Genomic DNA, 23,519 nt, shown 5'->3' with positions numbered 1-23,519 from the left:
ACATCAGTTATTTTCCAATGTTGTCTTTGAATTGTATCATTGATCTTAAGTCTTATTTTTTTTGTGGTGTCAAACTGTAGCACTGAACAGCTTTTAATGAACAAGACTTATTTCAAGTTTGAGCATGTATGCCACCATTCTATTAAAGCATGTTTAATGGCAAAGGAGTGAGGTGGATTAATGGTCATTATGGGTGAGTGCAGCTGGGTTTTTTGAAGAGACAAAAAAAAATACACACAAATACACAACGCCTGGTCTCTCAAAACAAACAATCCAGACAATTTAATAAAACAAATCATTAATTCTTTTTCTCACAGTTTTAAAAGAGCTGTCCGGAGGATAGTTTGAAATCCCAGAACGATTGGGAAATACAGTCCACCAAGAATATTTTCCTACATTCTCTGAAATCTGCAAATTTCTAGAACAAAAACTAAGTAGGTAAAATTCAGATTCATCGGAACAGTTCCTCTAGTCTGAAGATGGGTAGGAAACTTGTCATGTTATGCAATGCAACTGTAAAGTAGTCCTCCAACAAGTTCAGTTCTGCACATTACATGGAGGTCCAAGTAGAAGTGTGCATCATGCATGCTCCATCACCCTCGTGAAAGTGATGTTAACATTAAACACAGGAAAACCATGGAAGAATGTGTGCCTAGGTGGGTTAATGAAATATGGGCAGGCCCAGATTCAACCCCAAACTGAAATGGGTGTTAGAAAAAGGTCTTGCGGTCCACTGCTGCCGTGCATTTCTGTACATTTCTCGTGGTTTGTTGGCATTGTAGGTCTTTGTAACCTCTTAAATCACACCCTTACCTATTCTTGTGGGGTGAAGGACATACTGCTTCAGAGATCGGTCCTGTTCAAACCATCGGTCCAAGGTAGCAACACACCTTCCATCACATGTTGTTAAATATATAATTTTGTTCCATCTGTTAAATACAATTGTGTTTACACCGGGGGAATATTAAAAATACTATTGCAGAATCCCTGATGTTCAAGTTTCATACACATCTTGACTGCAGGTAAATTGAAAACAAAAAACATGAAAAAAAAAAAAACACATTTACTGTCATAAAAAATCTTCCTAATCCTTCAGTCCACCAGGTTGTGCTGGCCTTTGTAAAGAGTGTAATCATTATGCAATTGACCTGCATGTACAGAGATCCCAGAAACGGTAAAACAAGAGAGAGTGGTAAGCTGGTGTGTGCGGGCTCCATTACCCTTTCTCCATTCTTCAGGGCGGTCACCCCTCTTCACTTTAAATGAGCAGGAAAACACTCCCGTGCGGTTACCCAATAATCCCTGGAATCACAGAACCATTAGGAAGACACGGGATCGTCTGTTAGGTAGTAAAAGTGGTTCAAATGAGAGCCATGTTGGGTGTGTTGTGTTGTCTGTCAGCTGCTGTAGGATGACAGTAAGCCCCAAGAAGACTGGATTAATCCCCTTTGGTGAGCAGGTCTTCAATGTAGGCATCTAGCTCATCATCTGTGTTGATATCAATATCCTGGGGAGAGGGAGTGTGGGGGAGGAGAAGGAAAAAAAAAAAAAAAAAAAAAGTGAAGCACAGAGTTTCAGGTACTGTAACACAACAAACCCCCAAACCAAGACGAAGACCACCACCACCACCTCCTACCTCTTGAACCTTCTGCAGCAGAGCCACTATGTTGGTTCTTAGTTTCTGTAGCTTCTCCTCAGCTTCACGGAGCCTTGCCTCAGCGCTGTTACTCTTCTCCTCCACTACTCGCGTCCGTGCATCCGCTCTCGTCTGGTACGAGTTACACAGGCTCTGCAGCCCCACCTCGTACTGCTGGAAATACTCTTTCTGTTTAACACAGAAAACAGGGACTCAGAGCTTGGTTTCAACAGTCACCATTATCACACACACAGTGCTACCCTTTATAGCAATGAACTGGTTATAAGATGATCACTGCGCCCACTGTGTTATATTCTCTAACACAAATGTCAGTTTCTTAACTACGGTTACTGACTACAGCACTTTGCAAAGTTATGCTTTCCGATTAAAAGATGCCTTCAAACTTTTGACACAGGTGTCACGCACAGTCCCTCCCCACACTTGCTACCCTTTAGGCTCCCCACACCCTTGACGCTTCATACCATTGGAAAAGCCACCAGTTCCTCTGCCGACATGCTGTTGACATCCTCCTTCGGGATCCGGAAATTTGGGGGAAAGAAATATCTTAGAAACGTCCTGCAAGAGAGAAACCAAACAGAATGAACATCGTTACCAAGTGAACAGTTCAGTACAGTACAATTACAATCCTGTCTGTAACACAGTACCACTGGCCTAAGTATTCCTGGAAGCTGGGAACATACTAGCATATTCTTATTTGTACCCCAAGTAGATCTGAAGATTGTTTTAGCATATATAACAGGGAGTTTTATTAGGAGGTTATCTTATTGTTGACTATCAAATCTCCTAAATTCCTACCACCCAGAGGAGAGGATCAAAAGTAACAGTATAGATTTTATAAATGATCAACCTAGGAAGGTGTTGCAAAAATCTCTGTACCACTCTATTCCCTGCACATACCTCATCATGGTAACAAGGCTCTCTGTGGTCTCCCTGCTGGGGGCTGGCTGGGTGGTGTCAGGCTCCATTCTCCTGGCAGCTGCACCCTCCTCTTCCTCCTCCTCGTTGCCTTGAAGAGTGTCAGGGGTCTGTGATTCAGGGGAGGGGGGTCTCATCAAACGTACATCCTCGCTGTTCTTCAGCACCCTATGGGCAGAGCAAAACAAGACTTCAAAGCCTTAAACACTTGGCGTTAGGAAAGAAGTCCCAACAGAGACTTAAAAAACATCACATTTCTGGGGGTGATATACATTTATGAATTGTTCTAGCCCTTAGTAAATGCTGTATTACTTCAGGCATGCCAGAACAATGTTTGGCCTTAAAAAATACAGATAATTGCATCTCAAATACATTTCTGTTTCCATGGTTCCTTACCATCGGTCGCGTGGGGTTGTAGTGGTCGGGACATAATCAAACTTCACCTTCCATCGCATGCCCTGCTTCCCAGCCTCCACTGCAGTGACACGGCCTGTGAACCACTCTTTATTCACCTTCACCTCCACTAAGAGCCCTTTATCTTTGAAGGAGAGTAAATACGAGTCAGTGATCTACTACAGTTAACAGGTAAATTCCATTATCCCAGGACAAGTCTTCCAAAAGGGTTAAAAGTGTGCTGAAGAACTGAGAAGTTCTAACTAGGTCATAAAACGAAACACCAAGAAACTCCAGAAAATAACCCATATGCTCATACCAAAATTATGCAATTAACAACTTTATCTTCAATCTGCTTTCAATTCATAAGATCATTTTAAGCACAAATCAATTTCAAAGGTAGCAGTAACTGTACATTGGATTATTATATTGCTCCCAGCAGGGCTGAGTAGGTAAAGGGTGCTGGAGAGCAGAGAGAAATTGAAAACATAGCAAAGGGAAATCCACATTTCTGGAGATCCACAAAGAAACTTCTAGCCCTTGACCTATCACCCCAGTCTCACCTTTCTGAGCGCTCTTCAGATCCACCACTTCCTCCTCCTCGTCAGGGCTGTCTGTGATCTGCAAATAGTGGAAGCAAATATAAGGGTACTATTTGCACAGAAAGGGATACAGGGAACAATACTTGGAGAACCAGTCAGCCATCCTTTGTAACCTGCATTCATTCTAACTGTAATAAAGCCACAACAGCAGTAACACAATTAGTTCTGTGAAATGAAAAACAGTTGGGAACATAAGAGCCCTAAGGCAACCAAAGTGCTGTGTAATCCCTGTTCACTGCATCTTATTGCCTACCTGATCTGGAGGATGAGGAAGGATCAGATCCTTCTAAATTCTACAGGTTTGTTTTGAAAACATTTCAAGGATAGCATCCTTTGACCTTCAAGTTGATCTAGAAACGGAATCAACTGGAATCTTTGAAGAGGCACGAACATCTCAAAACAATCACTGCAAAAAAAATCTCCAAAATCTACGTAGTTTTTACATAACTTTTTTTCATACTATGACCTGTAAACCTTTAGTTCAGTCTGTACTTGCTCAAATCTATAATTCATACTTTTGTATATTGCATGGGGAAAGTGGTTGGTTACCACAAAAGGGGCAATGGTGCAGTTATGTGAAGGAAACTGTCTTCCAAGTGAATATTAAAAACAAGGAGCCAGTCAGAGGGCTGCGTGTACCTCCACCACCGCGCTGCTCTCTGCTTTCCAAACACTCGACTCCAGCACTGCAGCACGCTTAGGCTCAGGTTTGGACACAACAGCTTTCGCTGTTAGGGGTGCAGTTGCAGCCCCCGTTTTGTACTTTTTGGTGTTCACCACCTCCTCTTCCTCCTCGCTGCTTTCTGCAGGAGGAAGGTTTCTCCGCTGCGCATTGGCCATCTGCTTCTTCCCACTCTGCAAATTCAAGGAAAACAAATTCCACATAATGCCAGGAGGGTGTTCTGCCACCGGCAGATTTTAGAACACAGGTCTACTACTTTAAAGAAATCGGTGGACAAAGCAATTCATTTTAATTACAATATAACCCCCCACAATATGTTCCTGATTGTAAAATATTAATATCAGTTTATATTATTGTTTTGAATATTTTGCATGATTACTTCTGATCTAAGCATCTAACCAACTTCCCATCCCCCGCTCAACAAATACAATGCCTCTTAGCCAGTTAGTATCATTAGATAACCAGAGCTTGAAAGAAAGCAAAACTCATTTACTCAAATGTACAAAGACTTAAAGTTAATTCTGTAGCACTCCTAGTTAAATGCTTGCACCATTAGCCGCCTTATCGTAATATCAAGGAACCTCGTAAATCACTTTCCATAAAAAAAAAAAAAAAAAAAAAATTTAAAAAACACATTACAACGTTTTATTTTTTCTTCTAAAGCAGAGTCAAAGTTTTCATGACTTTGGGCGACATTTAGGTGACACGTGCAACTTCCTTCCAAGTGAATATTAAAAACAAGGAGCCAGTCAGAGGGCTGCATGTACCTCCACCACCGCGCTCCTCTCTGCTTTCCAAACACTTGACTCCGGGAATCCAGCACGCTTAGGCTCAGGTTTGGCCTCGCGCTTGTTAAAAACAGCTTTCGCTACTTGGGGCGCAGTTGCAGCCCCCATTTTGTACTTTTTGGTGTTCACCACCTCCTCTTCCTCCTCGCTGCTTTCTGCAGGAGGAAGGTTTCTCCGCTGCGCATTGGCCATCTGCTTCTGTGAACTCTGCAATTCAAGAAAAGCAAATTGCACATAATGCCAGGGGGGTGTTCTGCCACAGGCAGATTTTAGAAGACAGGTCTAGTACTTTAAAGCAATCGGTGGACACAGAACATTTTTATAAATAAAACAATTAATTTTAATTACAATAAACCCCCCCGAAAATATGTTCCTGATTGCAAAAGATTAATATCAATGTATATTATTGTTTTGAATATTTTGCATGATTACTTCTGATCTAAGCATCTAACCAACTTCTCAACCCCCGCTCAACAAATACAATGCCCCCTAGCCACTTGGTATCATTAGATAACCAGAGCTTGAAGGAAGGTGAAACTCATTTACTCAAATGTACAAAGATTTAAAGTTAATTCTGTAGCACTCCTAGTTAAATGCTTGCACCATTAGCCGTCTTATCGTAATATCAAGGAACCTCGTAAATCAGAGTAAAACAGTTACTTCCCATAAAAAAATAAATAAAACACATTCAAAAAATCTTTTTTTCTTCTAAAGCAGAGACACTTAAGTGCCACGTGCAACTTCCTTCCAAGTGAATATTAAAAACAAGGAGCCAGTCAGAGGGCTGCGTGTACCTCCACCACCGTGCTCCTCTCTGCTTTCCAAACACTTGACTCCGGGAATCCAGCACGCTTAGGCTCAGGTTTGGCCTCGCGCTTGTTAAAAACAGCTTTCGCTACTTGGGGCGCAGTTGCAGCCCCCATTTTGTACTTTTTGGTGTTCACCACCTCCTCTTCCTCCTCGCTGCTTTCTGCAGGAGGAAGGTTTCTCCGCTGCGCATTGGCCATCTGCTTCTGTGCACTCTGCAAATCCAAGAAAAGCAAATTGCACATGTCGTCAGGGGCGGCTGTTCTGCCACTAAAGGGACACAGTGAATTTAATCCTTGGATACCACCATCACCACAATATGAAATGTGTTAATTCGCTGAAGAATAAAAGACTGATCTTGACAAATCTGCTTATAAAATCAGGCATGCAAAAGGATAACAACTTCGTGGATGCAGACTTAAAATTAAACGTTCATTAGAGAAAAGCACATTACTTAATCACCCTTCCACCATGGTAACAGCCAATTATTAAATAAGCCTCAAGGAGGAGGAAAAAAAAACCCAAAATGCATCTGGTAGTACATTCATCAGCTTACCTTACAACAGACCATTAACAGTTTATAAGTTATAGATGTTAAATAATATACCACGTTTTTTACCTGAAAATATATATAGCTCTGGGAAAAATTAAGAGACCACTGCAAAATTATCAGTTTCTCTGGTTTTACTATTTATAGGTATGTGTTTGGGTAAAATGAACATTTTTGTTTTATTCTATAAACTACTGACAACATTTCTCCCAAATTCCAAATAAAAATATTGTCATTTAGAGCATTTATTTGCAGAAAATTACAACTGGTCAAAATAACAAAAAAGATGCAGTGTTGTCAGACCTCGAATAATGCAAAGAAAATAAGTTCATATTCATTTTTAAACAACACAACACTAATGTTTTAACTTAGGAAAAGTTCAGAAATCAATATTTGGTGGAATAACCCTGATTTTCAAGCACAGCTTTCATGCGTCTTGGCATGCTCTCCACCAGTCTTTCACATTGATGTTGGGTGACTTTATGCCACTCCTGGCGCAAAAATTCAAGCAGCTCGGCTTTGTTTGATGGCTTGTGACCATCCATCTTCCTCTTGATCACATTCCAGAGGTTTTCAGTGGGGTTCAGGTCTGGAGATTGGGCTGGCCATGACAGGGTCTTGATCTGGTGGTCCTCCATCCACACCTTGATTGACCTGGCTGTGTGGCATGGAGCATTGTCCTGCTGGAAAAAACAATCCTCAGAGTTGGGGAACACTGTCAGAGCAGAAGGAAGCAAGTTTTCTTCCAGGACAACCTTGTACTTGGCTTGATTCATGCGTCCTTCACAAAGGCAAACCTGCCCGATTCCATCCTTGCTGAAGCACCCCCAGATGAGTCCAATTTTCAGCTTTGCCCAACACCTGGTCGTCTAATGGTTAGACGGAGACCTGGAGAGGCCTGCAAACCAGTGTCTCGCACCCACTGTGAAATGTGGTGGAGGATCGGTGATGATCTGGGGTGCTTCAGCAAGCCTGGAATCGGGCAGCTTTGGCATGAATCAAGCCAAGTACAAGGTTGTCCTGGAAGAAAACTTGCTTCCTGTTGTTCCCCAACTCTGAGGATTGTTTTTTCCAGCAAAACAATGCTCCATGCCACACAGCCAGGTCAATCAAGGTGTGGATGGAGGACCACCAGATCAAGACCCTGTCATAGCCAGCCCAATCTCCAGACCTGAACCCCACTGAAAACCTCTGGAATGTGATCAAGAGGAAGATGGATGGTCACAAGCCATCAAACAAAGCCGAGCTGCTTGAATTTTTGCGCCAGGAGTGGCATAAAGTCACCCAACATCAATGTGAAAGACTGGTGGAGAGCATGCCAAGACGCATGAAAGCTGTGCTTGAAAATCAGGGTTATTCCAACAAATATTGATTTCTGAACTCTTCCTAAGTTAAAACATTAGTATTGTGTTGTTTAAAAATGAATATGAACTTATTTTCTTTGCATTATTCGAGGTCTGACAACACTGCATCTTTTTTGTTATTTTGACCAGTTGTAATTTTCTGCAAATAAATGCTCTAAATGACAATATTTTTATTTGGAATTTGGGAGAAATGTTGTCAGTAGTTTATAGAATAAAACAAAAATGTTCATTTTACCCAAACACATACCTATAAATAGTAAAACCAGAGAAACTGATAATTTTGCAGTGGTCTCTTAATTTTTCCCAGAGCTATATATATATTTTTCGTTACGCTATTTACAGTGTTTTGAATACAGCCGTCAAAAAGACTGCTGCAGGGCTTCTAGGTATGAGTATATCTCCGGTCCTTCTAGTGTTAAACGACAACTACGTTATTAAAAACAAAAATGGTTGCCAAAGAAAAGGCTTCTGCTTTCAGCGAGTGCCCTACAGTCGTCCTCGAGGACTAAGACGGAGACCCACTGGACTGGAGTTTGAGAGTATCTGTGCTGTACCTCCACCACGACGCTGCCGTCTGCAGTCTGGGCTCTCAGCTCTGTCACCCGCCCCCGCTTCGGCTCCGGCTTCGACAGGGCTGCTTTCCCTCGCTGTGGAGTAGCTGCAGCCAGTTTCATTTTCTTGGGCTGTGGCTCCTCCTCTTCTTCCTCCTCATCATCATCTTCATCTTCATCATCCTCATCGCTGCTCTCTGCTTCAGGAGCAATCCTCTTGCGTTGGCTGCCAGATGCTGCTGCCTGTTTCACTGTGCTCTGAAAATACAAAAGGGTATAGAAACAATAAATAAAGTATATGCTAAACCACTGTCTAGATCAGTGGTACTCTCTATTGGCTCTTTCCTGTCTAGGCCTTTTTTCCAACCCGGTGTTGGATACAAAACTTCCCAGTATGGCTTCCTGTTCCATCACTTCGTGGAATAGACAGACACAAGTGAGTACCACTGGCCTAAAATCATAAGTCGCTTTAAAAAGACATGGCATATTCAGACAGCTGCTTCCTCATTTTTGTAGAAACAGCTGTCGAAACAAGCAATGCTTTCTATATCTACACAAATTGATTTACAGATTTAATATTTTGTATATTTTGAATTAAAAAATATGTAAAACTATCATCACTGTCGAGTCTATCCACAGTGTGTGTCTCTCTGTCTTACCTGTGCAGTGCGGGCTGGTGGGCCCCTCGGAGTGGTGGGGCGGGCAGGGGGTTTGGCCACTGCAGTCCTGGGGGTGGGTGGCGCTGGTTTAGGAGGGGGTGGGGCTGCCTTTACTGCACTGGTACGTCCCTTGCTGACCTCCTCTTTCTTGGCAAGTGTCGGACGGGGCGGGGGTGTGGGAGCTGGTTTTTGGATCTGGATTGGAGTGGGTTTCTTGCTCAGGGGAGGTGGTTTGGAGATAGGGGGGCGGCTAGGAGCATTTTTGATCATAGTGGGCAGTGGAGGAGAACGAGGCCGCTGCAATTTTTCAGAGGTTCGAGGAGCCTGAGAAAAGACACAAACATCCTCATATCTGACCCAGAGACTGGGCTTGCTTCAGCGGTTCCTTATAAAAAAAGTTAGTTAGTACAAAACCCATAGGTAGGTATTGGTAGGGGTTCTTCCATTAACACCATAGGTCCTATTTGAATAAGGTATGAAACAAGAAACTACTCCGAACAAGTATATAACTACTCCTTCCTGCAGCCTAATTGTTTCATGCTAGTTTTTTGTACCATTACAGTTGTTTAATTTCTCTCAGGAAATGTGCCTTTGTACTTTAAAAGATGGGCCCAGAGGTTGCTTTTTTAGCCCCAGACAACTATGAGCATATCAAGACAGGCTTTTTTTTTTTAAAAAACACATTTTTCTACTTTCCTACCTCAAAGTTTTTTAATTGCAAGAACAGGAACAGGAGGAACTACTTTATCCTGGACTGATTAAATTAAAAACATAAAATGCAACAAAAAGTGAGATTAACTTTCTACTGACAAAGCTGAGGGGATTAAAAAACAAAATAATAATAAATTCAGAAAATGAAATTTCCAATACCTGTGTCTCTGCTGCCGGTCTCGTGCCGACCTCTAGCGGCAGGTTTTTCAGGTCTGCGCTGGATCGGACCGTTGTAGTTTTCTGAAAGACACACAAAAGCAGTAAGCATATTTATCCCTCTTGTATTCATTTGATTTCCATTTGATACAGGCAGAATCTACTCTCCTTTACCTACAGCTCCCATGGTCATCAGAAAAACAAAATACCTGCATAGCTTCCAGTTTCTCCTGTTGCTGGCGAATTTTCTCAGTGAGCTGTTTTTGTTTGTCCTCTGTAGATTTCGTGTCTTTCTTCAGCGTTCCGACAGGAAGGTTTGGCTTCTGCTCGAGAGCATCACACCTGGTTTGGGAAAAGAATGAAAACAAATAAATACAAGAGAAACAAAACATTCACAAGAATGAAAAAGATGCACTTCATCTTTACCTGTCCTGCGTGCCATCAGGATTCATGGAGCAGACCCAGGAATCAGGGTACACTTTGTCGACAGCCTGTATCTGGAACGGAAGGGTGCGCCACTTCAAACACTTGTCTGAGGAGGAGGAGGAGGAGGAGAAGGAAAGAAATGCCAGAGTGAATCTGAGGCAGCCACCTCTGTACAACAGCTCCACAGCACACAGTCCTCAACTTCTATCCCTCAATACAAGACAGTAGATATTCTTAGGAATAAGTCTTCCTACTGCATGGATCAGATACTTGATCTTGATCTTGTAATTTTTCAGAACGGTCCCAAAATGTCTTGCAGCAGCATCTCAACCCTATCGTTCTCTTTGTGGGCGGTAGGGGGGCCCTTTAGGTTTATTTCCTACACCACAGGGACTACAAGCAATGCTGTAGTGTTGGCAGCTGGTAGGAAGCCCTCAAAGTGTACCTACCACACTGGATGGTGATGGGGATCTCCATGGCTCTCCGCCGCTTGTAGCGAACTTCACTGGATGGAGGCTGATTCCAATTGGCCGACAAGTAACCAAACTCGTCCCAGAATTTAACAATCCCCTTCTGGGCTGCAAGGGTCAAGAAAGAGCAAGAAAATCAGCAGAGAACTTATCAACTGTCCCCAAATCATTAAAGAAACAAAGGCATAAGGTAATTTAAGGAATTTATCGACACATAAATAGCTTAAATGATATATTTGAGAAGGAATTCTGAATCAGCATGTTGCCATAATTCACATGACATGTGTGATCTTCCAAGGCTGTGCACAAACAAAACCAACTACAGCCTGTAGCACCACACGTGTTCATTAACCAGACACACTGCTGGACAGGGACGCCTCTTACCGATGCCAATGTCTTTCCAGTACTGTGCCAGGTGGTCTCCCATAGCCCTCAGCAGGTGTCGGTACTCTTTGTTGTCAGCAAAGTCCTGCTTGTTGTGTGTGGGCTCCAGCACCAGATAAGGGACGTCAACCACCCCCACCACCCCTCCACACGCCCTGCAGAATAATATAACAAAATTAACTCAATTAAGCGAATATTCACAACTTGTATTCAATCAATTCATATTTTTACAATCAAAAATGCCTTAACGGACTCTTTGGAGACAGAATTCATCCAGTCTTGTTAATTAAACTTGGTACTTAATTTCATACTTGCTGTCTTTCAATTCTTTTGAAGACTTTATTACCAAGAAAAACTTAATAAGCTTCAATGCTTTATTGGATAAATTAACATGTTTAAATATATTAACACTGAATGGTAGATATTTTGATCCACAGGGCATCGGTTCCCCTGGCCCCCAGAGATACTCACATTCCTCCCTCAAGCTGCGGCCCCACCTTCTCGTACATCTTGATGAGCCGGCTGCAGTTGTGCACAAACATCCCATCTAGCTCTCGCTGAGCGATGTTAACCCCAAAAATAAAACACAGCTCTTTGGGCTCCTTCAGGGCTCTGGGAGGGAGAGAGTGAGGGTGGGCAGGATTAAGATTGACAGCGAAGGGAGTACGGAGCAAGAGGGGTCATTTTTCTTTATTTGTATTTAAACAAACACTGGAAGGTCCTGTGAAATGACACCACGCTATGCGTCTTGACAAGAGAGAAGTCATTAGCTACTGAAACTATTTCCAGGTTTCTACTGCAGCAGGAGTTCTTTGTGATGTAGTGTTGATTTCTGGCATCTAGATTTGCTCTAAACAACAACACATTCACAAATGTGATGAACACGCTTTTCTAAAGCTGCTGTTTAAGATAACCACAGATAGGGAGTGTTTCTAATGTATCTAAACCATTACGTGTTGTACATGTCTCCGTTTGGTAGCGGAAGTCTAGCTAAAATAACCACTGAAATCAAAAACGGGCAGCCTGCTATGCTAAGTGTGCTCTGAATAAGGTCAGTATTGCGGCCAGTATCAGGGCAGAGCCTCACCTTTGCTTGGCCTCCTGTATTCGCTTCTTCATATCTGCCTCCCTGCGCAGCATCACAGCAGCATCCTGTGCCTTTCGAAGCAGCGCCTGGAAGAGTTGGGGGGGGTCACATCAGTGCAAGAGAGAATAACCATTCTCCTAATGCAGTGTTTACACACAGCAGAGTATCACAGCTAGGAAAGGTATTGAAGGAAAGGCATGCGGTCGAAAGAGTAAGAGTCAGGGACACCAATTAAACGCCTAGTTACCCGGGCCTCCCTTGCAAGATCTCCTCCCAGCTTCAGCTCCAGCGCTCGTGCTTTGCTCTCTGCCTCTCTCGCCTTCTCTTCAGCTGGAAAAAAAAAAAAAAAATGATTTAGTTTGTTTCCAATTCAAATAATAGAGAACGGACATCGATTCAAGGAAACATGTTACTGGGGGTATTCCTTACATTTCTGTCAACTGTTGTTTTGATTATGGGGGTACGTACCAACTTTTGCCAAGTGATCAGCTTTTTTCACCTCCTGCTCTGCCCGGGTTTTGAAACGTGTTGATGTGTATCGATACATCCTGCAGAAAGAATGAGAGATGTAAGAGCTTTAGGAGATCTGTGCAAAATAGGGGTGTGTGACGGAGTTAAAGTTGAAGCAGCAGCACCTCAACAGACACAGCAAGGGATTTTGGTTAGGATCTTACCTTGGTTTATAAAGGCAGCAGGAGAGTCGCTTGGTCCTGACTTTGACGCCCTGGATAAAGATCCTCATTCGGGGGTCGATATACAGAACAGCAGCATAGGCTCGGAAGGATCGCCTCTCAGGTTTCCTGAGGAATGGGACATAAGGGAAAATTAAGGATAAAGAAGGGCGGGATTGCAGATAAGGTCTGAGGGGGAACTTCTATACCATATTTGCATAGTGAGGTTGTTATAACATTTAAATAACACACATCACTAAAAAACAACTTCCTGTAAGCAGAACCACAATAACACAGTGAGATTCAACCACTGGGCCATTCCATATAAATATATTAATTTTACAATAGATAAGTCATTGATACCCAACAACTGAAAAGTCCAGGACTTTGACAAATTAAAATGTAATAACATCAACACAAAAAAACTTGGGCTTGCCTTAAGTCTGATATTGAAGATTTATCAGTGAACTATTGTACCATTTTCATGGAATGATCTACCCTCCCCCAAGAAACTCACACTCCCTCCAAAGGAGTCCCGGCCATCAGGATGTCCTGGGGATCAGAAGTGACATCCAGCTCCGTCTCGTGATTGTCCATCAGCTTGAGATTATAGATGATAACCAGCGTCCCTGGATAGAGAACAAGGAGCTGGGGGGTTACTGAACTGGGGTTACTAAACTTCAACAAGCACGCAACTCAGAATGCAAGCAAGTAAAGTACTAAATTCATTAATCTTTTGGGGGAAAAAATCTTTTGGGCACTATTTCTGTAATTTGATACATTACATTTAGACTTAACTTTTGCAGTTAACAAAATTAGAGAAAGCTATCGTAACAATATATTTAGAGAAAATAACAGGTAGGTGCCAGTTAAAAATGCTCCAAAAGTTACAAAGTAGCCTGTCCTCAAATGAGGACAATGGCACTTAATGGGTTGAATTTCTAGTTTTCCATCAGGCAAAATAATCACTTGTTCCAAGCAGTGCGATTTAAGAGAATAGCTGGATACATAACATTCCATTTTTATCAAGAAACCTCTAAGGTTTAGATATTAAGAGAATGTTACTGTACTATACTTCACGTGTTTGTCATGGTTTATGTAGTCCTGATAGCTTAAAAAAAAAATCAACACATAGTGTGGACTGAGAAAAGAAAGAAAAAGCTTACCACTGTCCCCTTCGATTTTTTTAAACTGCTCCATGACCTGAGCTTCCGATTTAAAAGGCGAGTATTTATATATCAGTTCTGTTTCAATTGCAAATTTCTCAGGGTTGTCTGTGATTGGCTGCTTGGTTTGGCAGTTCCATGTAGGGAGTGGAACAATCACCTGGAAAGATCAGAATAAACACGTTAGAGCCTGTGTGATTCTGAACCACAGGCAGCTGCTAGGAACAAAACAAACATTCCACTATAAGAAATAATATCTTTCATGTCTGTTTCCTAAAGCTCTGCATTCAGATTGAAAATACCCAGGTTAATATAAACATTAGCTGAAGAAATGGCTCCTCTGAAATGCACACTCACCTCATCAATTGCCTCCTCCTCGTGGAACGTACGAGACAAGAATAGGCAGGTCATCTTGTTCTCTTTCTTTGTAAAAAGGATGAAGTCCTTCCCGATTCGCATTGAGCCCCTGTTACCAGGACGACAAAGCGCAGGTAAATCAGTCCCACAACCCCTAATCAATCGATACACTTTACTGAGTGCTGGGCTGCAGGGCAGAGGCCTCACATAGCCCCGAGAGGACCCACAGGCTAGTCTAGGTTTGTGTTAAAACCCCAGCCCTGTCCCTAACAGAATCCCCATTCACAAGTAAAACTGCTACACATATCCAGACTTAGCCCGGAACTATGTCAGCTAAGTTGATGCTCCACTTGGCTAATATGAGCATCAGATTACTGTGGGCTTTCTCAGTCACACGGCAAGCAGATTTTAATGCAAGTAACTTTACAGAAAGACTACCCCAAGGAAAATTGATTAAATAGTTTCAGTGTCTGAAAAATAAATAAAAACGTGCACAGATATACATATTAGTATACTAGATTAGTTTAGACCCTTTTATCCCTCGACAGGAACTGGTCTTACGATTTCAATCCATTGCCGTACTGCCCGATCTGCGTCGACTCCGGGGACCTTTTGCTGGATTTTCCAAACTGGATCACATGGGTTGCTTCGCCTGGCAAAGAGAGAGAGAGAGAGATATAAAAGGGGTTTATTGAGTATTTTAGGATCCCAAATTCTACTCTCTGTGCTCCTTTATGCAGTACTAACCGCAATCAATTATATCATATCTATGTGCAAGCAACACTGATTCACCACAGTATGGCTTCCAGGCAATACAGGTGTGGATTTAAATAACTTTTTTTGAGAAAGAAAAGCTTTAGACGTGCTACATTTTCCCCTGAAAGTAATAAAATCCTGAAGACTGTACTCAACTACAGTACTTTCAAACAGATTCTGCACAGCAGCAAACCTTAAACTTTGCACACAAAACCTGTTCTACTCACTGGGGTCCATTCCAGTCCCGTCATCAAGGAAACACAGAGTGTACCCGCCCCGCAACTCCGGCTTCTGCTCTGGAAACGCAAGTGAAACACACATCTCTCACTACAATCACATCACATACAACCTTTATTATTTTATACAAAGAATAATTATTTTTTGATTTAAATCGTCATGCTTCAGTTTAGTTGGATGATGAATACTGGGACACACTGAGAACATAATGCTTAGAACCAAAAAACAAATCTATGAATAAATCTCAGTATCTGGAGCTTACCGGTGTAGATATCAATTCTTGTGGCCTCAGCGTCTCTGCAAAGACGGAGAGCACTTAATCAGATGCTGTGGTCATGTGGAAGGATACAACCGACTTACAGTTTCTGTTTGAGAGTTTCATTTGAGAGGGGTTTCCTTATAATATATTTCAGATCTAAAAAAATACTTCTCATAACACTTTTTAAATCTGATGGCCTTCTGCAGGAAAGAAAAAACAATCTCAAGTAAATAAGTAAATATCTGTACCTTGCATTATCCACCAGCTCAGCAAGGGCTCCGAACAGGAACTCATGAGTGGTTCTGCAAAAGAGAGAGAGGGGGCTTTCATCTGAAGAACTGAAAGATGTTAAATAAAACAAGCACCAGAAGCAAGTTTGATGTGGCGGATATCACCTTATAAACATCACCAACAAATGCAAATATCTGGCACATTTCAAAACAAACAAAGGGACTGCGAACTGTATTGTCAGTTGATGCAAATTGCTTGATGGCTGGAGAGGTCCAAAAAGTTGTGGGTTAGATCCCCATGAAGATAACTGCAACAAGCATATCCAAACACAAGAAAATATTTTACTTTCTTATGGTGCCGAAAGCCAAAAAAACAACCAAACAGCAATAAAGATAACTGATGTTTTTTTTTTTGCCAAAATATACACCACTAGTATTAAGTAACTGTACACTGATCGTGTATTGTTCAGTGCTCAGGGTCTTGTAAAAAGTAATGTATAGGAAAATATATACCAAGATAAAAATGTATAAATTGTGTCAAACTGCACAAGATGACAAGAAGAGACAAACTACAAGTACTAGAAGGAATTGTACTGTACATTAAAAACATCATCAAATACAGTCTGAAGACCTTTTAAATGTGACGAATTTCTTAATTGCTCTCAAAATACGATTAGTAATATCAGGAATCAAATGTCCTCTCCTTTGAATATGCAGTGTAATCAGATTAGTTTTGCTATGGTATCTTTCTCTCAGATTACACTACAAGATCAATAAATTGGTAATGCAAATTAATTCTTCCCCTTGCTTGTTGGATCCAATTCCAACCAAAATTCTAAAAGCAGTTAACGATTTGAGTGAAATGAAATGATCTTGTACATAATAAACAGTTCACGGACATCAGGAGTAGTTCCCTCTGCCTTAAAAATGGCTGTGGTTAAACCTCTGCTTAAGAAACCAAACTGCTTTAAACAATTATAGACCCATTTCAAATCCGCCATTTCAAGCTAAGATTCTAGATAAAGTAGTAGCAAACTAGCTGAATTCATTTCTTGAGGGTAACAAAGTGCTGGAAATGTTTCAGTGGGGTTTTCGCTCTGCGCGCAATCTGTACTCATCAGAGTGGTGAATGATCTGCTGTTTAAGTGCAGACTCTAGCCGTGTATATTTTCTTGTTCTTTTAGATTGATGTGCTGCATTTGATACAGTGGAACATACTGCTTTAATAGATAATCTCAAGAAAGTTGGGTTGGATTGTCCGGTATTGTCTTAAAATGGTTCAATTCATATCTCACTAACAGACAGCAATTTGTTTCATTAGCAGACTGTGTCTGGATTTTTATCAGTTGCCTGTGGCATTCCCAAAGGCTCTATACAAGGGTGGGTAACTTTCACTGCTCAGTTGATGACACACAGCGCTACATCTCTGCAAAACCTGATGATACCCTGGCTGTATCAGCCTTAGCTGAATGCTTTACTGGTGTGAAGAGGTGGATGTTACACTTTTTTTTTTTTTTTTTTTTTAACAGTTAAACTCTGATAAGACAGAGGTTCTGTTATTAGGTTCTCAGCAGCAACTAGAAGCAACAAAATCTCTAAAAATAGATCTGGGCAATTTGACAACAAACATAAAAACGGAAGTGAAAAAACTAGGGGTCTTACTTGACACAGATTTATCTTTTGAGTCGCATATTCGCAATGTCACCAAAGTGTCCTTTTACCATTTGCGAAACATTGCTAAAATGAGGGTAATTTCTCTCTTTGTCTGATGCTGAGAAACTAATTCATGCTTTTGTGTCTTCCCGACTTGACTACTGCAATGCTCTATTCACTGGGCTTCCGGGTCACGCCATAAAATGCCTGCAGCTGATACAGAATGCATCTGCTAGGCTTCTCAGCAGAATGAAAAAAAGAGACCACCTGTGCTGGCTTCACTGCACTGACTCCCAGTGAAGTTTAGAGTTGATTTTTAAATGTTACTTCTGACTTGTAAAGCACTTAAAGGTGTGGAACCAGATTATATAAAAGGAGCTTCTAGTCACATACATACCTTCTTGTGATTTAAGATCAGCTGATGCAGGCCTGCTGTGAATCCCACAAGTGTACACAAAAAGGGAGAGAGATTTTAGTCACTATCCTCCCAGATTGTGGAATGCACTGCCATCTCATAGCAGCAGTGCTACCTCAGTTGATGACTTTACTTCAACACTGAAAACTTCCTTTTTTACATTAGCTTTTTTAAACCGTGTTGCTCTTTAATCTATATACAAAAGTATTATATTTTGATTTTCTTGTGTTGTCCTGTACAGCGCTTTGATCTACGTTTTGTGTGAAAGGCACTATATAAATAAAGTATTGATTGACTGACTGACAACTATGCTTGCTATTTATTTATTTATTTTTTTGCAAAGTCAGCGATTAATATCGACGTTTATTTTAGAAAGAATTTAGCGTTTTTTTCTATTTTTATTTTTCAATTCAAGCAGAGAATGGGTGAAAACAAACATTAGATAGTTGAACAGAACTAACTTGCACTTATTATTCTGAGTTTTGCCCTTCTACTGCTTCAGCGCAGCTGGTCTCACTGGAAGGCAAGGCAGACGGGCCCGTCTCGTCCTGCCATGGAGACTTCAGCCGTCGGTCAGGGTATTGTCCACAATACTCATTAAGTGTTTTCCTCTTGTGCCCCATTTTCAAATCAAACTAGTAACTGTCACCGTATACCTATAGCAAAAAGCTTATACACCTTAAGCCGCTAATAGCAAAGTAGGCACTTAGAATGACAGGCGCTGTAGCTGGCAAATGAAAGTGCACAGTCGGTGCAGGTCTTGATGCTTGACAGTCACTTAAACGAATGTCAAGCATTGTAGCACTGCTTCAGTCAACGAGATCTGTCAGAACGGGATGATGACTGACAGTGAAACTACACTAGCCTACTAAGGGACCACTGAGATGACTGACAGCGACCCCTAGCCATTCAGAGTGGAACAGACAGCATGTATAAAAATTACACAAACTAGAGATGATTTCTAAATTAAAAATAGCAAGCCTACTTATAACTTTAAAGTCTGTTTCAAAATGGTCGCTCTAGTGCCCTGGGGTTTGAGATCTGTCCTCTAAATCACTGCAGGAAGAGCGATTAACCAAAAAAAAAAAAAGTGCTCTGGCTTTTCTGTTCCATACCACATCATGGATTGTTAGTGCTGTGTTACCTGTTTCACAACGTGGGTAATAATCCTTACACTATCGGTGCACTAGAGCGGACATTTTGAAAAGAGCTTTGAAACTGACTTTAAAGTTAGAAGTGTAAAAAGTTGTCAGGATATTAATGAAAAGAAATGACAGGTACGTTATGATGCCATCAACCAAATGGCATCAGACCAAATAAAGCAAGTCTTCAGCCTGCAGAACATTCAAATGTAAGTCTCAGTATAAAATAATAAATTAAGGGGATGTACCAAGCATCTATGGAATGACCAACTGCAGAAGCATCAGGGAAAAAATGCATAAAATAAAGGAACACACACCACAGCTGTATTGTCTTGGTTTACTACCGCAAGCAGGTTTCATGAATTCAAAAACAAAATGTAATTCTAGAAATCTGATTAATGTCATCCATCCCTCCCGGCTGCAATTCATTCAGGTCTGGGCAAGAATTATCAATGAAGGTTTCTCAAGACATGCTCAACCAGAGCACACCAGAATTATCAATGAAGGTTTCTCAAGACATGCTCAACCACAGCACACCAGAATTATTAATGAAGGTTTCTCAAGACATGCTCAACCAGAGCACACCAGAATTATCAATGAAGGTTTCTCAAGACATGCTCAACCACAGCAGACAAGAATTATCAATGAAGGTTTCTCAAGACATGCTCAACCAGAGCACACCAGAATTATCAATGAAGGTTTCTCAAGACATGCTCAACCAGCGCACACCAGAATTATCAATGAAGGTTTCTCAAGACATGCTCAACCAGAGCACACCAGAATTATTAATGAAGGTTTCTCAAGACATGCTCAACCAGAGCACACCAGAATTATCAATGAAGGTTTCTCAAGACATGCTCAACCAGAGCACACCAGAATTATCAATGAAGGTTTCTCAAGACATGCTCAACCACAGCAGACAAGAATTATCAATGAAGGTTTCTCAAGACATGCTCAACCAGAGCACACAGGGTTTAGCGCACGTCACAGTGCACTTTTACGCATCTCCAACTACTCAGGCTTCATTTTCTACTTCAAACCAGAAACGGACGAAGATTCAGATAAAAGCAACTATCGATTGTGGTTCAAAAAATGTTTGTGGATTGAAGTACGGTAAAGTACTATGGAAATATGAGACGGGTTTCCTTCAAATTGTATTTTAACCTCTAAAGAGACACACGTTCCATGAAGAGGGAACGTTTCTCGACTGACTTTCATGCAGGATACCATCAATCTACCACGACCCCAAACCTCCACGAGAAAAGCTGCATCTTCAATGGAGGAGGATATTACCTCCTACAGCGCACGCAGAGGGGCTGGGTACTATTTGCTGAGTTATAGTACCAACACCCACTATTCAAGCTGCTTGGGGAGTTCTGTGTTCTACTAGGTGGTGGTGGAAACGTAAGGTATGTCCACCAAAGAAAAGATGTATTTTCACATAGTTGAATTCAAATCTGAAGGTGAAGACATGTGCATCCCTGTCACTCTTCCTTTATCCAAACAGAGCTCTGAAGCAGTCAAGCTGACACAAAGAATATGTCCTAGATACATCCAAAACAGAAGTTCTGGAAGCTCTTTCATGATGATGGTCCAACCAGCCAACAGACAAGAGTATTTTGGTTACCTCTGTTTCTATATCCAATACAGGCCTTATGACAGAAAAAAACAAAGACACTGAAGGTCTGCATAACATATAACTTCTCCAGACTTCCACACAGATCCTGGGAGCAGCAGGAGACATCTTCACATTCTCCATATTTTAATCAGACGTCCAAGATACAGCACACCGGACAGCGACTTCCCCTCTGATGATGGACTGCATTTCTCTTCTAGACCAATTTCTGGTCCCAAAGATCAGCTCTAAAAACTAATATCTTCTTTGTATTGAACTTAATAAAAGCGTGTAATTCAGAAAACGTTCCAGCGACCTTCAAGTTTGTGAACATAAGCATTCCAGGGACTTACCTTTAGAGCTTTCCTTTGGTGGAAATACCTGTTTGCTTAGCTATGTGGATTGCCATTTTGGCTTCCATCGTCTGTGAAAATCCAGCTTTATAATTTCTGTTTGGGATGGTGATAGTTACTGTATTCCTTCCAATTTGAGATGCACTTTTTATAAAATAAATAAATAAATGTATTCTCAAAAAGGCCAGCATCTTAAATTTGACTATAGTGATTGATGTGTGTATTAAAATCGCCAATAAATTACATGACTGCCCAAGTACACAATTTCAGTGTTTCGTTATAAGGCTCCATTGTAACAAACAGTAACAGCTTGGACAAATCGGAAATGCTGATCCACCCGTATTTTTCGACATGCCAAGTAATACCACAGTTCATTATAAAAAGGGACAAAAACAGGTGCAATGAATCACGACTGGAAATGAGAAGCAGCACAAAACTGTAATCTGGCCACAAACTGCTTCTGTACGTGGTTTTCTTATATGCGTAACCGAGGTTGTATCATTGAAAATGCACCTTTACTTGATGGTTTTATTTTTTTCCTCAGATTGAGGGTGGGTAACGTGGGCTGCATCTGAAATTCGAAGGAATACGGTATTTGCTTTACCTTTTCATGTTATTTTGTTTTATAAACTTTTTTTTATATAAACACGTGTTCATCAAAGCTGCCTGCATATGCTGGGTTTCCATTTCCACGAAGACGCATGTTGCCTCAAATAAAACATTGTAAGCTAGCATTGTAGTAGCACTTGGAGGTAGAGGCAATTTGAAAATGCATAAAGTAGAAGAGGAAGAACTGCTGCTAAAACACCTGCATTTAACACATGTAGACTCTTGCTTTGGAAAACCTGTTGTAGTTCAGATAAACCAAAAAAAAACATCCATTAATTAGTGCCTCTTTGGTGTTGAGGGGGCCTTTAAAATCAGGGGGTTCAGTGAAGAAGGGGGGTTTAAATGTTAACGTGAAAAGTGAACCAAACATGGAGAAAAAAGCAATAATTTTGTTACTCTGAAAGCAGCAAGTCCCTTTCACCATTTCTCAACAAATACTTACGAGTTTGTGTGCAGGTACTCGAAGGTGAGCTGCGCTCGATTTAAGCTGCTGTAGTTTGTGAAGGCCATTGCTAAACAGAGATCCCACAGGGACCGTACAGCACTCCTCCTGGAAAACTGTGTAAGCCTCGCAAGCCAAAGTCGAAGTCAGTCCAGCTTTATCTTTCTACAAATCTTATTGTCCTCTCGGTTTAAAAATAATAATAAAAAATAAAAATAAAACAACTTTATATAGGTTCTATCTGTTTAAATAATGTTTTAATTGGGGTATATTCAAATAAAACAACTTTCAAATGTAGCAAACGGTTGGTCTTATTTTGTTGAAATTATGCAGTGATTTTCAACTTCCATTTAGTAGTCCTTTTACATTGGGATGCAGTTGTGCACTGGTAGGAAACAGTTCTTTGTATTGCTAAATAAAAATAAAGCCACGATACAGCCCCCAAGTATTATCTGGTCTCATCGGTGATGGTAGTTTAACCGTTCACAATCTTGACCAGGCCTTCTCCTCAACGCAGTGCACAAAACAGCGTGCTGCAAAATGGATTCGCTCCAGCCAGCCTGCGTTGCAGTTCGATCCTTCTCACGTGGAAGGGCCTCCAAGCACTGCTGTTTACTCGGGCTTCTGTTGTCAACTTTACACGTTTCCCCCTTCCTTCCTTCCGTTTGCACAGTTAATGTTGTATTTTTCCCCCCCCTCAAGTAAATATATTCAATCAGATCGTCCAGTACAGATACATTTCAGCCCTCCATTCCCCCTCCTGTCTCAGTACACCCTCGACTTATATTGTATTATTAGACGCTATAATGTCTTGTTTTAAGCAAACCGTTAAATTGTGCAGCAGATTCTCTCGCCGTTGACCATCTCCTCTGTGGGTGCGGGAACAAAATGTGAATTAAAACATATCTGAGATATATTAAAACCGGCTCTGTGTGACTCAAAACACTTAACACGACACTGTTCACAGACTGCGCCTCAATATCTCGCGCAGCTCCGACCACAGAGACAAAACTCCCCAGCATTCGGAGGCTAACCTCGCCCCCCTGGGTACAACAACGACCAATCAGATCACACCGCATAATCCAACTACACTTGTCATTGGTGCTACTCTCTCACGTGTATCCATGTCAGTGAGTTATACCCCTTTCACGTGATGGGAGAAAAAGCTAAATATGGCTCATGTGATCTGGGTGTATCTTTGAACAAATACCAGGGTTTCGATTTCATTAGGAAAGGGTGGTGTGAGTACTGTGTCTATGCTGTTTAGACACGTAAGGAAATACTAGTTTTTTTTGTTTGTTCTGCATTTTATTTTTAAACAGGTAAATTAAAAGCAGCGATATTATTTATGTGAACGTCATTGGGATAACACCATTTGAAAAATCTGAAGGATTCCGAGTAAATAGTCTGGT

General features: G+C 41.3%; 1 protein-coding gene across 3 annotated transcripts; it reads right to left on the bottom strand.

Moving 5' to 3' along the window:
• Positions 1–255: 255 nt before the first annotated feature.
• Positions 256–23,172, bottom strand: LOC117426965 (ATPase MORC2A-like). Of its 3 annotated transcripts, XM_059033273.1 has the most exons (29): positions 22,108–23,170; positions 15,897–15,950; positions 15,652–15,686; positions 15,380–15,448; positions 14,958–15,048; positions 14,397–14,505; positions 14,040–14,199; positions 13,391–13,502; positions 12,877–13,002; positions 12,671–12,750; positions 12,450–12,532; positions 12,203–12,288; positions 11,587–11,727; positions 11,116–11,270; positions 10,711–10,839; positions 10,262–10,367; positions 10,045–10,177; positions 9,839–9,919; positions 8,969–9,292; positions 8,313–8,567; positions 5,832–6,059; positions 5,017–5,244; positions 4,207–4,422; positions 3,529–3,586; positions 2,969–3,110; positions 2,555–2,740; positions 2,119–2,212; positions 1,637–1,825; positions 256–1,507 (listed from the first exon to the last, which is right to left on the bottom strand). In XM_059033273.1, the coding sequence occupies exons 1-29, from the start codon at positions 22,173–22,175 to the stop codon at positions 1,439–1,441; spliced, it is 3,807 nt and encodes a 1,268-aa protein (XP_058889256.1). In that variant the 5' UTR covers positions 22,176–23,170; the 3' UTR covers positions 256–1,438. The 3 variants fall into 3 exon arrangements, with proteins under 3 accessions (XP_058889256.1, XP_058889257.1, XP_058889258.1); XM_059033274.1 differs by lacking the exons at positions 5,017–5,244; positions 5,832–6,059 and having other exon boundaries at positions 22,108–23,172; XM_059033275.1 differs by lacking the exons at positions 4,207–4,422; positions 5,017–5,244; positions 5,832–6,059 and having other exon boundaries at positions 22,108–23,171.
• Between the last annotated feature and the right edge of the window lie 347 nt (positions 23,173–23,519).

The sequence above is a fragment of the Acipenser ruthenus genome, chromosome 11 (genome assembly GCF_902713425.1).
Source record: "Acipenser ruthenus chromosome 11, fAciRut3.2 maternal haplotype, whole genome shotgun sequence".
Taxonomy (NCBI): domain Eukaryota; kingdom Metazoa; phylum Chordata; class Actinopteri; order Acipenseriformes; family Acipenseridae; genus Acipenser; species Acipenser ruthenus.
The sequence above is the reverse complement of the archived record's forward strand: the minus strand, read 5'-3'. Positions and strand labels throughout refer to the sequence as shown.